At 43.5% G+C, this 15,512-nt stretch overlaps 1 protein-coding gene across 1 annotated transcript in view; it reads left to right on the forward strand.

Annotated features, from left to right (window-relative positions):
* The window catches only part of SGPL1 (sphingosine-1-phosphate lyase 1), a 112,763-nt gene extending 97,462 nt beyond the window's left edge, over positions 1-15,301 (forward strand). Inside the window, exons 7-14 of the mRNA XM_012663963.1 lie at positions 4,396-4,484; positions 5,859-5,964; positions 6,790-6,888; positions 7,928-8,077; positions 9,420-9,658; positions 10,824-10,970; positions 11,962-12,082; positions 12,631-15,301. Coding sequence (XP_012519417.1) covers positions 4,396-4,484; positions 5,859-5,964; positions 6,790-6,888; positions 7,928-8,077; positions 9,420-9,658; positions 10,824-10,970; positions 11,962-12,082; positions 12,631-12,771 — 1,092 coding nt within the window. The 3' untranslated portion in view covers positions 12,772-15,301. The remainder of the gene's footprint in view (positions 1-4,395; positions 4,485-5,858; positions 5,965-6,789; positions 6,889-7,927; positions 8,078-9,419; positions 9,659-10,823; positions 10,971-11,961; positions 12,083-12,630) is intronic.
* Positions 15,302-15,512: the final 211 nt, after the last annotated feature.

The following is a 15,512-nucleotide window of genomic DNA, read 5'->3' on the forward strand; positions in this document are numbered from 1 at the left end:
CCTTACCTGTCTGATTCTGCTGGTTTCACTCATGGTGTCTTGTTTCCTTATATAATATTTATGATTTTTTTTTTTTAACCATAGGAGCCACTCATTTTTCTGGAAACTTATAGGGATTCTTTGAGGCCTAGATTGAAGTTAAGTTCTTCCAGAGAAGATTTATAATTCCTTTTGCCAGTTGCTGGGGATTGCCACTATATTGGAACCAATTTAAGTCAGATTCTCAGCTTATCATTTTGTACCACAGAGCAAGCATGGATTCAGACCACAAACTCACATAAAGGCTGTCTTGTTATACGTTCTTGAGAGATTCTTATTTTCCTTTAATTCAGTATCAAGACTTAGAAAAGCAATTTTCCTTGCTATCCTCTTCTGTGCTAATGGGTTTTCTTTCTCGTACACTTGAAAGTGTGTGTTTTTTCAGCCATCTCCTATTGGACTTCTTACCTTTGGCAGGCCCTAAATTTATCTCCTGATCCATACTCTGTTCATTGGTCAGTGTGGGAGTTTGAGATCCCTAGGGGTGGCACCACCCTCAGGGTGAAAGCTAGCTTTAGCACTCACTGATCTTGCAGGATTCTTGATTTTGCTTTGTTTTGAGGTTTATTATATTTCTTTATTTTAGTTCAGTTATGGATATAAAGAAGTTCTTTTCTGATGTTTTATCAAGCTTTTTAGTTATTTCAGTTAGGAGTGTTACTTGAGGTTTATAATCTATATTGCTGGAAATAGACATTCCATAATTTTTTTTCCACGTGACAGACCTTGTATATTTGAAAGCCCCTTTCCCCCTGAACTCTCTTCCCCACATTTTATTCTAGATTACGCAGCTGTTCATAAGATCTCACAGATTTCCATCCATCCCAGTCATTCTCTGAATGCCTTTTGATTGTATCTGACTGGCCGGATGAACATGGTTCTCCAGGTTAGGAGTGGCATTGATCTCTCAGTCTCCACCTTTTTTATTCGATTCACTAAGCTTATCTCAGACCTTGTCCTCAAAGTCAGTATTTTTATTCTCAGCAGTGTTTATTCTGTTCTTGCTATCCTTAATGCAGGTATTAGTTCTTTATGGGCGCTGTTTGCTAGCTCATGCTGTTGTTTCATTGTCCAGTTTTTGAACTCTTGTTTTCTTGAGTGCATGTTCTTATGATATTGTCCTATAGTGAGAAACAGTTATGAGGAGTTTCCTTCTGTCCCTTAGCTGGTTTCCATCGAAATTGGGCTTTCATTTTACACACTGCATACTATCTTTTTTTCCCTTTTAGTGGTTTGCATAGCTGCAGTGCCATTTTCTTCCGTCCTGGCTCATCCTGAGGTGGCCTTCTCCAGAGGCTCTACTTGTTCTCGTGCATGGTGGGTGGTGTCTTGTCTGACACCATTTGGTTACGGGCAGGGCTCAGCTAAAGCTTTGTTCTGCCTGTATTAGAATATCTAGTTCTTTTCTTCTGAGATTCTATTGAAAGTTACTTGTCAGAGTTCACTGTGCCTACTTGGAAGAGAATAATTCCCTTTGAGCTTTGATTATTTCTTTAATCAATCTTGCATCCCTGAAGTCTTCACTCTGAGTCAGTCCTGATGTTCTCTCCTCATTTTGCTCCTTTTTCCCTAGCAGCCATGCTACCACTCGCTGATGAGAAGAGAAAGAAGGAAAACCTCCCCGCTTGCTTCTCTGCAGATTTGGGGACTATAAATGAGAATTCTCAGATTTTGCTGACTCCCTAGTACAATTTCCAGGGCTGATTAGGAACTATTAATACATTTTGTTGTACCTCTGCTCTCTGCTGTGCCTCACTGTTTCTTTCTTTTTTTTTTCCTTTTTTTGATTGCCAGTATTTGACATTTATGGTATTAGATTATCTCTCTTTCTTTGTTTTTATTGTAGGTTTTGACTCTTCCCCACCCCCCTGCCCTTATTCTTTCAGGTATTTGGGGAGAGAAAATCTGTGAAGTAGTTTCAGTTTTCCATCTTAATCCAGAAGTCCCATCCTACAGGGGTCTTTTGCATTGCTACAGTTAAACCATGTCTCTGCCATTATGATCTTCTTCAGAGGATGTGTCAGGATCAGGAGAAAGAAAGAATCTGATTCCCAATCTCTTCTAATATTTAGACTTTATACCTAATTAGCTCTGCTATTATGTGTCTCTCTCTTTCCCTGTCTCACTCTCCCCCCTTAGTCTCTGTCTGTCTTTCTTTCTCTTCATATATCTCTCTGTCTCTCTCTCAATGAGCTGCTTTTGGTGAAGAAAGAGTACAGTGTTCAGAGGTAGGAAGCAAGAAGACAGGGCCAATAGCCGGGCGGTCTTTAGACTGTTCCCAGCCAAGGAGCCTGAGCTCTTCTTGTTCTTCATTCATCAGCTTTAAACTATCTTTCCTTCTGTTCATTTGCCTCAGTTGCAGTGGCTGAGAGGTGACTTCATACACTAAAAGAAATTAGGTTACCATGTGAGACATTCTTGGCTTGTGCTAATATCATATGTTAGAGTGAGAGTTTTTATACATGTTGAAAGAAATTGAATAATGTAACAAGTAATTACTAAGGCCTCCACTTTCTCACTTCACAATTTTTGTTTTCCTTTGGTTAGTAGGGGTAGAGGGAAGTGGGAGAGGAACAGCATTTTTAAACACAGAATTTAGGGATCAGGAATAAAAATTAGAAGTAGAATTTAGGTATTTCTGCCTTCACAGTACACTGGTGCTTACCTAACAAATAATGATGTTGTTTTGATTAGTTATTGGACTAAAAATAGCACACATGCAGTGGGCGACTAGGAATTTAGAAATATTTTTGCTTAGGTCATTACCGGACCTTAGTAAGAGATTGACGCGCTGGAGACTTAGACTTTGCTGGCCCTTTCCTGACTTTCTTCACAGCTGGTTTGGCTCCTCATGTGACATTCCGAGGTAAAGCTAGATCACAGGACATGCTGCTGATTTGCACAGCTGACCTCAACCTCAACTATAAGTACTTTGTCTTCTCCAGCATAGAAATGAAGAGACCTACAGACAAGTGTCCCATGCTCCAGTGCATTATTTTGTGGGTGATGGTCATGTGTTTCATAAAGACTTCTTGAGTCAAAAAATAAATTAACTTTTCTCAGCTGATCATTCATACAACTACTGACCACTGGATATTTGTATCTAATGGTATTTTTTGCCTTATATGTGGATATTATTTTAGGAAAGTTCAGTAATCATCCCTTTCTCATTCCACCTTATATCAAGCTACACTAACATAAAAAGTTTTGTTTATCAGCAGATGCTAATGTATGACATTGGGTGAACTGCTTTAATCTCTCAGGGGCTGTTTTCTTACCTGTTAAACGAAAAACCTATGTAAGATTGTATGAATCTGCAGAGATGGTAAATCTAAGAAGATATGTCCAGCTAGCTCAGTGGTATGGCTTTTTGTTTGTTTTGAAATTATTCATTTTCACATATTATAAAAATTAGCCAGGTGGCCGTGACGTGCCTGTGTTGGTCACAGTTTACTGAGAATCAAGTGAGGTGTCAAGAAATGTGGACTGAGGTTCTGTTAGGTGTCAGCTACAATGCTAGGTAGCAGGGGTATTGTCATGAACAGATCGGTCCCTACCTTAATGAGTTTGTAATCCAGTGAGAAAAATAGGATGAATGAAAAGACCACTGTGTCTTTTTGTTTGAACTGTGACAAAGAAATTTGTTTATCAGAAGGGCTAAGCCTAGCTTCAGGGCACAATGTAGAAACTTCTGCCTTTTTCTGTCATTGAAACTCATCAAAACCACAAGTTCAGTTTGGGAAATCTGAGTGTTTCTTTTTGATCTTCTAATCTATTGCACAGTTTATTAGAATTGTAACTTCACAGCTTCACATTCCTCAACAGGCATTGAAAATTTAAATTAAAATCAATTATCCTGATCCTTTTGAATGGCATAAAATGCCCTATTCTATCTGAAAATGGATGAATTAATGTGGAAATGTAAATGGATTATGAATAGGTAGGATCTGGGCAAATGCACATTTGTGCAGATAGTGCTGAGTTTCTGCTCATTCTTTTTTTTTTTTTTAATGGGGATGGAGTATTGCTGTGTTGTCCAGGCTGGTCTCAAACTCCTGGGTTCAAGTGATCCTCCCACCTTAGCCTCCCAAGTAGCTGGGACTTCAGGCGCACCCCACTGCGCCTGGTTCTGCTCATTCTTATTTAGTAATTTTTATTCTTCTCTTGAACCAAGATCGGGCTTAGCCAGCAAAGCCAGATTTTCCTTCTGGAAGACATAGCAGGATCTGCCCTGCAGCATGTGTCCAAGTCCTTATCTGTTTCTTCATCACACATTGTCAAGGTGAGGGCGGGAAGCACGTGCTGATACCTATCTTTGACTCTCCTCCAGCAGTTGGCATCTCTTCTTTATTATAGGTGACCTCCGGGGGGACAGAAAGCATACTAATGGCCTGCAAAGCTTATCGGGGCCTGGCCTTTGCAAAGGGGATCAAAACTCCAGAAATGTACGTATGTGTGGCTGTTTTTCCCCCTTTTAGATTTGTCTCTTTGGAGTATTGCTGTATGAAACTGAGCCTGGTAATGTGTTCAGTTTCCTGCTGCTTCTCTTCCTCTAGCAATTCAGTCCTCTTTCCCCTGTCCCCTCTACCCTGCTCTTTTCACATTCAGTGAAATTCTAAATGGATCAGCTAGTTATTTTTAAAGATCATTCCTAAGCCCCCACATGTATACATGACATATACTATAAGCAGGGATGAGATCCTTTTCCCAAAAGTGACAGAGTTAGGGGACTATGTCTTTGAATCCTGTCATATTTATTGTAAATTATCTGGAGCCTGAGGAAAGCTCTCTACTTCCTTAATTCAGTGAAAGTCACTTAAATATTATAGGCTGCCTCAGGGTGCTCTCTAGGAATATTTTTCTGAGGGCTGTTTTCTAGGGAGAAAAATAAAAAATACTCTTTGGAGATTTACCCACATTGCTTCCGTGAACATAATTTTGATGTTTGGTTACATTTTTTTCTGTAGACCCTCTCCTTGTACAGTGTGTTTATGCTGCATCTTTTGGGTTAATGTCTTCCCCACAAGCGTCAGTGACTAAGGCTTTTGTCACACGTGGTCTCGTGCTATGATTCATATTTAGCCTAAGAGAATATGTCAGGCTGCCATTCTTTCTTCTTACATAAATCTTTGGTTCTTGGTACTTACTTAGCAGTAGAGATTTTTTTCTCCCTTTAGGGGAACAGATGAATTGTAAGAGTGGAGAAATTGAGAGACGTCTGAAAACAAATATTTACCTATGACCCCATTTCCTCTTTCAACAGTATTTGAAACACTACTCCCAAACGTGTAGAGGAAATGGGGATTTTAGTTTCTTGCAGATTCATGGTCTTTCAGAGTTGGAAGGGTCCACTGATCTGAAGCTTGCCTGCTGCTTTAACGTGCTGGCCAGCAGTCGTACGTTTGCGCTTGAACATATGTTGTGTTGGGAAGCTTGCTTCTCGTCGAGATGCCTGTCCTTGGGTAGCCAGCCATTAGAAAGCTCTACCTTATGTTGCTCTTACCCAAATTCTCTGTCCCTTAACTTTCACCTGTCAGCCCTACGTTGTGCTTTGGATCCTTTGATGTGGGATTACTCCTGAGTTCTCCTTTATGTTGTCAAAATGATTTCCTAAATAGTAGGGGAGAAGGTTTCTATAGTAAAATCAGTTGGCTTCTTTTTGTTTATGCTTAAAAAGAAAAGTAAAGTGGTAAAAACAGTTAGAATAATTTGAGGAAAAATAATCAGAAGTTTACTCTTGGTGATTTAGATTAGCTGCTGTGTTCTCTCCTGAATCCTATTTTGGCCTGAATTTCATTTTCCTCTTCCCTGTCATCTAGAGTGGCTCCCCAAAGTGCCCATGCTGCATTTGACAAAGCAGCCAATTATTTTGGGATGAAGATTGTGCGGGTCCCACTGAACAAGATGATGGAGGTGGATGTGCGGGTGAGTCCCCCTGGAAGGCCTGCTGTCTGTCCTGGTCTCTGAGAGCGGGAAGTGCATCGCACTGATTGGCTTCTTCAGTCACACTCACACTGGCTCTGAGCAGCCAGAATATCAAAAACCGCCACTGGCAGTGGGGATCGACTCCAGCTTCAGTCTTTTCATAGATTCATGAAATCTAAAAGGGAAATGATCTCGTCCCTAACTTGGGACTTCAAAGACCTGGGTTTTTGCTATCAATGCCATCACTTTCCTTTCTTTTCTCTGTTTGTAAAATAAGCATGGACTAACATTGCCTTAAGACTCTTGCTGTGATTTTAATTGGCCTGAATTAGTACCATTGTCATTATAATAGTAATTATTTTTATTTCTCGCATTTGTGTAGAGGAACTTTCAAGTTTCACAGTGCTATCAGAATCACATTTGAGCCTTATGACAGTCCAAGGAGGTCGGCGAAGCTATCATATTATTGCAATTCACAGATGAGGAAACAGAGTGAAGTGAAGTAGTTTACTCAGGGTTTCACTGCTAGTGGGTTGCGGGGTGGGGGCTCTTTTGGCTCTTTTGCCTCTTAGCTCATATTGTTTCCATCCCCACAGTGATTGTATTGTTCTTATTTTGTGCTCTCAGACTGTTTTCCCCAAATGGACCTGTCTGGATTTGTGTGCATCCTGCTGCCACGGTGGGGAGGCAGTCTTCTCCCTGGTTGGAGTGCTGAAGGCATTAGTGGAACTGGAACTCTGAGCTGGCAGCCCAGGTTGTTCTTGGCAGCAGAGAAGAGTAATTGTGACATAGATTCTCATTCTCCTTTAAACTTTAAATCCCTAGGCAATGAGAAGAGCCATCTCCAGCAACACTGCCATGCTCGTGTGTTCTGTCCCACAGTTTCCTCATGGTGTGATAGATCCTGTCCTTGAAGTGGCCAAGGTACATGGGCAAAATGGGCTACCCTGGCAGTCAAATCGAGATGGTGCAGAACTTGGCAAATAGAAGTGATTTTTTTTTTTTTTTTTTTTTGAGACAGAGTCTCACTCTGTTGCCCTGGCTAGAGTGAGTGCCGTGGCGTTAGCCTAGCTCACAGCAACCACAAACTTCTGGGCTCAAGTGATCCTACTGCCTCAGCCTCCCTGGTAGCTGGGACTACAGGCGTGCGCCACCATGCTCGGCTAATTTTTTTTTTTTCTATGTATTTTTAGTTGTCCAATTAATTTCTTTCTAATTTTTAGTGGAGACGGGGTCTCACTCTTGCTCAGGCTGGTTTTGAACTCCTGAGCTCAAACAATCCGCCCACTTCGGCCTCCCAGAGAGCTAGGATTACAGGCGTAAGCCACCGCGCCCGGCCTAGAAGTGATTTTGATTCTGGGTTTGACCACAGTAGTGATGCATACATAGCTCTCAGCAGCCCTGGGGTAAGCTGTGCAGCTCTGTTTGGAACCTCAGAGTTGCTAGCCTCTGCTCTGCAGAGGGGATAATACAAGGCCTCGGCCTTTCGCTAAGCTGGATGTTCTAAAATAGTATTCCTTTTAGATTGGGGCCAGGAAATAATCTGCATGTGGGAACGTGCCCACCAGAGGGTGGTATTCCACAGGCTGCCCCTCAGCACCTCCTCCTCCCTCCCTCTGCACCCGCAAAAAACTAAAGCAGGACTGTTTCCCCTGCTCCAGAGGCAGCTTCAATCAGAGCCCTACTCGTTTCCTGCTTGATTTTGCAAGGAGTTTGAAGTCATATGTATTTAAATATAAAATAGGTATCACATTTCAGATGTATTATTTTAAAGGCAAAATAAATACACTTGAAAGACAAACTTTGTTAGGAATGTCAAAAATAGCTGGTTTTTTTTAAATCATGAGGGGCGTAGTACAAAATAGCCTGTGTTTATAGCCCACCTTTCCACCCATGTCCTGCAAAGTTTTTGTTATGGGGTTCTAAATGAAATTCTCTTATGTTGTTTGTTTTTTGGAACAAGCTGGCTGTCAAATACAAAATACCTCTTCATGTAGACGCTTGTCTGGGGGGCTTCCTCATTGTCTTTATGGAGAAAGCAGGATACCCGCTGGAGCAACCATTTGATTTCCGGGTGAAGGGTGTGACCAGCATTTCAGCTGATACCCATAAGGTGAGCTAAGGAGGAGATCAAGTGTTAACAGTTGGTTATTTTGACTATTATTGACAAATTAATTGGCTAAAGCATTAGCTTCCCCCAGAGTGTGAAGTTAAATCTGGCTCTTTCCTCTCACCAGGCCAGCTAGTTCAGTTGATGGGGCATAGGAGTATAGGTGACAAGCAAGACTGAAAAGGAACCTATTACCTTGATCTCATTGGCTAAGAGAATTACCATATCCACTGATCTTATGTAACTGGAGCACACTAGTGTTGTGGCCCTTGTTTAAAAAAAAAAGTTCCCAGAAGCCTTGAAGGTATTTGAGGTGGAGGGTGGAGGAGGTGAGGGTTGCTGTTGGAGTTCCTAAGAAGGTGGGAAGATGTTAGTACTGCAGCTCCTATGCCACTGGCTCCTGAGCCTACGTGACAGGAGGGTGTTGGTGGGAGAGTCCCTTGGGAGAGGAGAGGAAACCTGGGAACCCAAGAAAAATGAACCTAAAAAAGTGGAGATATCCATGCCTGCCACCTTTGGGGGACCAAGACGAAGTCTACATCAGCTGGAAACCCTTTTGAACATATATTCAGATGTGGAAGAAGTATTAGCAACTTCAGAAATATGTGCCTTGTTTTGGTTGCATTTTCAGAGTTTGTTTCAAACATAAGTATAGTGAAGACGTGTTTTTCAAACTCTAAATGATCTGCAAGCAGATAGATTATCAGTCAGAATCTGGTTTTACCTTCTACCCAGATAAGCTCCTTTGCCATTTTTCCTTAACCATCCATTTCCGTGTGGTTTAGGGAATGAAATTCCATGTGAGAGTTAATTAGGCAGGTACATTTTCTATAAAGAAGCCAATTACATAGTTAATTTTAAAGCTGGATTAAGTAGCTTTTATAGTCTAAGTACCATGATGTTCTTAAAAAGGAAGTGTAATAGTAAGCAAAACACATGGGAAGGGGGTCAGATGGTGATTTTAAAAGTTGCTCCAGGTGACTTAAATTCTGTTGTTTCCTGGCTTCCACTGGAAACATACCTTTGTTTCCATCCTGACCTACTGCCCCAGAGAAGCATTTTAAATAAGGAAGACCACATGCTGGGCAAGAGCTGAAGTAAATCCATTAACTAGGGCAAGACACTGTTCTTCCCTGGGCCTCAAATTCCTCATCCCTAACATAGAGGCATCCATGCCTTGAATTCCTTCTACCCTCTACCATTTTAAGTTTGAACCCGTAAAGCAAGTGGGAAACGTTACAGGGAAACTGACAAGTGAGTAGGAATTCCTTTGCATGATGAGAGTTTTGGGACAAGGTCTGCCAGACAGAACTGCACTCTCACCTCTCTGCTTCTTCCTCTTCAGTATGGCTATGCCCCCAAAGGCTCTTCAGTGGTGTTATACAGTGAGAAGAAGTACAGGAACTATCAATTCTTCGTTGCTACAGATTGGCCAGGGGGCATCTATGCTTCCCCAACCGTGGCAGGCTCACGGCCTGGTGGCATCAGTGCAGCTTGTTGGGCTGCCTTGATGTACTTCGGTGAGAACGGCTATGTTGAAGCTACCAGACAGATCATCAAAACTGCTCGCTTCCTCAAGTCAGAGTATGTGTGGAAGATTGGGATTCTGCCTTGTCTCTTGCTTTTTCTACTCGTAGGCTCAAGGCATCTGCCTGGCTAAGTACCCATACCCTCGCCCATTTGCCATCTCTCGGGAGAGCATGGGTTTAGGACAGCAGCTTGGGAGTGTGGTGCTGGCCTGGGAGAAGCTCCTTTTCTCTGCTGTGACTTTTGGAGGGTCTTCAGAGACAGGGGCTTCATTTGAAGGTTGTGTCATCTCTAAGGATGTCTTAACAACTGGCATCTCTTAGCCTAATGCTTATGTACAGTTTAATGGTTAAGATAGAAGTTCCCAAACTTGTGCATCTATCCCAATCACTGGAGGGCTTGGTGAAGCACGGATAACTGGGCCCCACTCGTAGAGTTTCTGATTTAGTAGATCTGGGATGATGTGTGAACATTTCCATTTCTAGTAAGTTCCCAGGAGATACTGATGCTACTACTGGTCCAGGAATCATACTTGAAGACTCATTGGAATAAGAAAAGAATTGGAAATAGGTCAGAAGGAAGGGGGCAGGGAGGATGATAAAATCTAGGGTTAAGCCAAGGCTGGAACTGGCTGCATGCTCTGTCTAACAGATCTATTCCCGTATGACCTGCCTGTCTGTCAGTCACCAGGACTGCGAGGCCTTTTCAGAATCTTGAGGGGGAAGGAAAGCTGCCAATAGGCATTTCTCATTTGAGAAAGATCCTCATATGGTTCTGATAGGGCCATCCGTTGAGAACCGCTGTACCATTTCTTGCTTTAGGAATTAAATATAATTTCTTAGAACTGTAGAGATGGAGGGATTATTTTTCCAGAAATTTTTTTTTAGTATATCTTTTATGCTTCAGATACCCCTAGGGGAATATAACTGGGAGTTGGGTAGGCAGGTTAGAAGTCAGTGATTCTGATTCATTAGATCCAGATGGGGTTTGGGCCTTGGAATATTTTTCATGTTCTGTCTGTGATTCTGATCTCCATAAAAACCACTGATCACAGTCTAGCCTTATTTTAGAAGATAAGAAGACTAAAGCTCCAAAAGGTTAGATGGTGTTCATTATAAGGAAGACTTTGGATGATTTAAGAGATGATGAACAGAGGAATATATGTGGCTGAATTTCCTTTTTCTTCTTCTTTTTTTTTTTTTTATATTTGTTTTGTTTTCAGACTAGAAAATATCAAAGGCATCTTTGTTTTGGGGAATCCCCAAGTATCAGTCATTGCTTTGGGCTCCCGTGATTTTGACATCTACCGACTGTATAACCTGATGACTGCTAAGGGGTGGAGCCTGAACCAGTTGCAGTTCCCACCCAGGTAAGCCTGAAGAAGCCAGTTTCCCTTCCGTTGCTCCATGACTTTGGAAGAACTTGGGTAGCAAGGTGACCTGAGGTACCTTAGAGTTTGACTGCTCGAGCCTAGCACTTTGGTAGCAATTGTAGGATCTAAAGGATTTCTGTCTTGCCACCCTGAGTTGTTAGATAGAAAGAACAAGACCATTAGCTTTAAATTCTGGCAGAATTAGGTGGCAGTCCCTGAGACCAGTGGTCGCTCCATGAGGTTTTCCTCCCACTCTCTAGCCTCTGTACTCTCCAATCTGCCTCTTACACAGCCATCAGATTGCTCTTGTAAAATACTTGTTACCTGGGTAATATATAGTTCAAAACCCTCCAGAGAGTCTCTAATTATTCAGGCCTGCTACTTCTTCTTTAATATGCTTTCCTAACCTAATCCTCCAGGTGAATAAATCCTTTAGGTAAATACTCCACCTGAATAGGTCTGTGCCTGGCTTCATGTACAGCTTCCCCTTTCACTTGTTGGCGTGTTGCCAATCCCATCTAGACTATCACTCTTCCTCTCCACAACTCCACTAAACCCTGTCCTCCCTCCAGGATGAGTTAGAGAGTTTCTTCTTTGCCCCGAAGTCCTTCTAGATCCCAGCCATTTGGCCCTGTCCCCACAAGGGCCCATGAGCGCTGACCGTCTAAGGTTACAAGTGTCCCATTGGTTCTACATTACAGGAATAGTGATGGGGAGGGGAGGGACAGACAACCAGCTGTGCTCATTCTAGCAGGACAGTTCTTGGTTATGCTGAGAAGTGCCAGCCCATGCTTGGCAGCCCAAATATTTGACAGCCCCGACTCCCAGGGCTGGGAGCAACTTGGATGACTGCACTTGTCAGAAGTAATGCACAGAGGCAACCAATACATTCCTGTATTGGGGTTGCTTTGTTTTAGAACATTGTTTATTTTTTCAAGGTTCATCCATCTCTCTCTGCCCCTCTCCCCCTCTCTTTCTTCTCCCATAGTATTCATTTCTGCATCACATCAGTACACACCCGGAAGCGAGTAGCCATACAGTTCCTAAAGGACATCCGGGAATCTGTCACCCAAATCATGAAGAATCCTAAAGCGAAGACCACAGGCCTGGTAGGGACACTTGGAGTTTTTTCTTCCCTTGGAAACTCAGGTGTTGGTAGAGGGTCTGAAAGAATCAGATGACCTGGAGTCTGTTCCTGCCTCTGCCCCCTTAGCCACAAACTCTTTTTATTTGTTAATTGGAGCCCATGATCTCTGCCTCACTTATTCCCAGGGGTTTTGAAAGTCTCAAATGAGACACACTATATATATAAAGCATAAATTAGAAATGGCTTTACAAAACCAGGTGGTGGTAGTGTCCATTTGAAAAGAAAATTTTCACACAGGGAAGGCAATAAACATGTTTTCTCTGGAATTTTCTACAGCAAATCCCATAGGATAGTTCCTTTATGCAGAAAGACAGACTGGAAAGTACCTATGAAAAATTCACTATACCAGCTGTTTTACTGACAGAATGATGGGATTCCCTGGGTGGAGATGGGCATGGGTAGGGGCAGTGCGTGTGGAAAGCTGGGACTGGGGGAGGAGGGGACTGTCCCCACAGCCTTGTCCTTTCCTGTACCCATCCTCACTAACAGTGCCATTGATTGGATTTGTAGGGTGCCATCTACGGCATGGTCCAGACAACCGTTGACAGGGATCTGATTGCGGAATTGTCCTCTGATTTCCTGGACTGCTTGTACAGCACAGACACTCTCCCGCAGGGCAGCCAGATGAATGGCTCTCCAAAGCCCCGCTGAGCTTGGACCCTTTGTAGTCCCTGAGGGGCTTCTGGCCTTCAGAAGGTTCTGGAGTGTGGAACAGGTCACGCACGACTTTGACATCTGGTCTTGCTCCACAGAGCACAAAATAGACCACGAGACAGCTTCATCTTCAGGATTCTTGTTCCTCCTTTTGTCACCTTTTTGTGGATTTTAATTTGAAGACTCGGAAGGATTCCATTATGTAATGATTTTGCCCTTGTTAGAAATGTTACCCTAGGGATTGTTTTAACCATTTCCTCCTCTAACTTCTCTAGCTTTTAGCTTCACTTAATCATGTGTGGCGGCTCTGACCTGTCCTGATTCCTTAGGGAAGCTGGGGTACAGTTCATGAGAGCAGAAGAGTTTATTCCTTACCTCAGGCAGATGTTTTGGCTGGTCAGATAGAAAGATTTATGTAACAGATGTTTCCCCAGGTGGGTGTTAGGTGTACTTTAAGCGGGAGGCTTATTCAGCCCTCCTCTTAGGTTAGTTGTCTCTCTTAGACTCACTTTTAGTGCAACTCGTTTTATTTCTCCAGGACACAGACCCACCAGGCCATCGTTCCCTATTATGCAGGATTGGAGCGGTTGAGTCTGTCCGCTCAGTCTACCAAGGCAGGGTTTGGGTTGGTCCATTCGGAGTGGTCTCTTCCGTGCTTTCAGTCCATGTTTGACACTTAGTTGTCACCATCTTTGAAGATTCTTGTGTGAGGTGATGCTCCCACTGGTCTGTTCTGGTTTCCATGGATTTGGAAGAGAACATGGTTTCCAGAGAATCTAGGACCTTCTCACTGTGGTGCTGCCTCCCTGAATTGGCAGTAGTCAGAACACACCTGCGCCCTCTTCTGGACTAGTGATGAGCAGAAACCAGACCCTTTCTATACTTCCCTGCATATCAGAGCAGGATGGCACCCAGATTCAAATACATGTCACCAAAGTTGGTGGTGGTCCTCCCTTCCCCCGTCGCTTTAAGCCATCATGTAATGTGAATATGTTTGCTTGAAGGCACAGCTCAGCTCAGAGCACCTTCACAAGTTGCCTTGACTTACCCTAGGTGGGTGTGAGAGGTTTTTCTGCTAGTGTGTTCTTCCTGCCCCCTCCCTTTTATTCAGCTTCCAAAAGTACTGTGGCAGATTAGTCTCAGGTACTGGGCGCTTCTCAGCCCTGAAAAGGGAGCAGCGTAGGGACAGAAACATTTGGGCAGGCAGCCATTGTGGCCTAGGGCCTGGAATTCCTTCATAAGACTAGTTGCTCAGGGTGGTGCAGGGTCAGGACCAAACCCTGTGCCCACTTCCTACCCTCTGCTCCCCTGTAGGGGACCCTGATCTAGGTTGAGCCACTTCCTGCTCTAATGACATCATATCATGTGCCTTTCTGCTTAGCAGTGAGCAGTGAGCTATTCCTGGCCCAACCCCAGGGGGAATGGATCATCAGTCTTTGAGGTTTCTATTTGGGTAGGGGAGGCATAGGACATGTCAGGAGAAACTTTCCTCTGCTCCATTCCCTATCTCAGGGACTCCTGAATATACAGCCTCACCAGGCTGGTATCCTCTAGCCTTCCCCACTGGGAATGCTGGCCAGGAGAGCCAAGGCTACCAGACTGCTCCTCAAGCTCCTTAGCGTGTTTGTCTGAAGTGCTCTTTAGCACTGTACTTACCCAACATCTGTGACTAGCTGGCCATGTTCTTGCAGGGCCGATAGGGTATGTATGTGTGTGCTTACTTCCCGTTTGTTCTGCAGTACATTGTGGGTTCCAAAAGTGGTTGATGTTTGTGTGCATGTGTGTCAGAGGAAGTAGCTGAGATCCGTAGGACATGGGAGTCACATGTTTCCTCTCAGTTGCTGAACTGGCGGGCACCTTCTTGAGAGAGCAGTTGTGGTTGGAGCTGTGAGTGAATCATCTTGGGTCCCCAGTGCTTTATGTTGGAGGAAGTCCAGGGACCCAGAACCTCAACGCTGGGTGCAGCAGGCACCACTGTGGCTTGCCAGCTGCTACAGTGGAGGAGCTTGTGCCCTACATCGCGTGCAGATGCTTCCAGCGTCTCCCCAGGACCAGACCCCTGAGCCGCTCACTTCCTCTGTGCTGTGACAACATTGGTGCCAGGGGGACAGGGTATTTTTCAAAGGGACCTACTGTAGCCACTTTAATTTATGATTAAGAGCCTTAGTTTGACTTAACACTCTTATAGGCTTGTCATCTTGTGTGTATTTATGCATCTGTGTCCGTAGTAATATCTAGTCTGTGGCAGAGGTGGGTTGAGAGTCTTTAATAGTATCATATTGCTTGCAGATGTCACGTTGGCCTCTGCAAACACTGTACTGTCTTGTTTCTGCATTAGAAGTAGTTGTGTGAATATACTGCCATGTCACTTTTAATATTACCAGTTTTATACTTGGAAAATGGTACTTCTTTTAAATCTTCTCTCCATCTTTTCTAACCTCTTCCCTTCCCATCTCAGTGCTCCCTTCCTAATTGCAGCAATAATCTCTTAAAAAGCAATTAAATAATTAAATGACCCAAACTGTAATCACTGTGGATGGTTGCATTCATTGCATTGCTTGGGCACACATGCAAGATCACAAATGGGGCCCTGGCAGCTTGAATGGGCTGCTGGTGAGAGATCGCCCTCTGGTGGTGAGATGGGTGTGTGTGAGACCACTGATATTAGGGCCAAGAAACAGACATAGGAGAGCAGCAATCTGGCCAATTTCCAGGCACTCTCATAGGTGGCTGATTGG

The sequence above is a fragment of the Propithecus coquereli genome, unplaced genomic scaffold, assembly GCF_000956105.1.
Source record: "Propithecus coquereli isolate 6110/MARCELLA unplaced genomic scaffold, Pcoq_1.0 Scaffold846, whole genome shotgun sequence".
NCBI classification, from domain to species: Eukaryota; Metazoa; Chordata; class Mammalia; order Primates; family Indriidae; genus Propithecus; species Propithecus coquereli.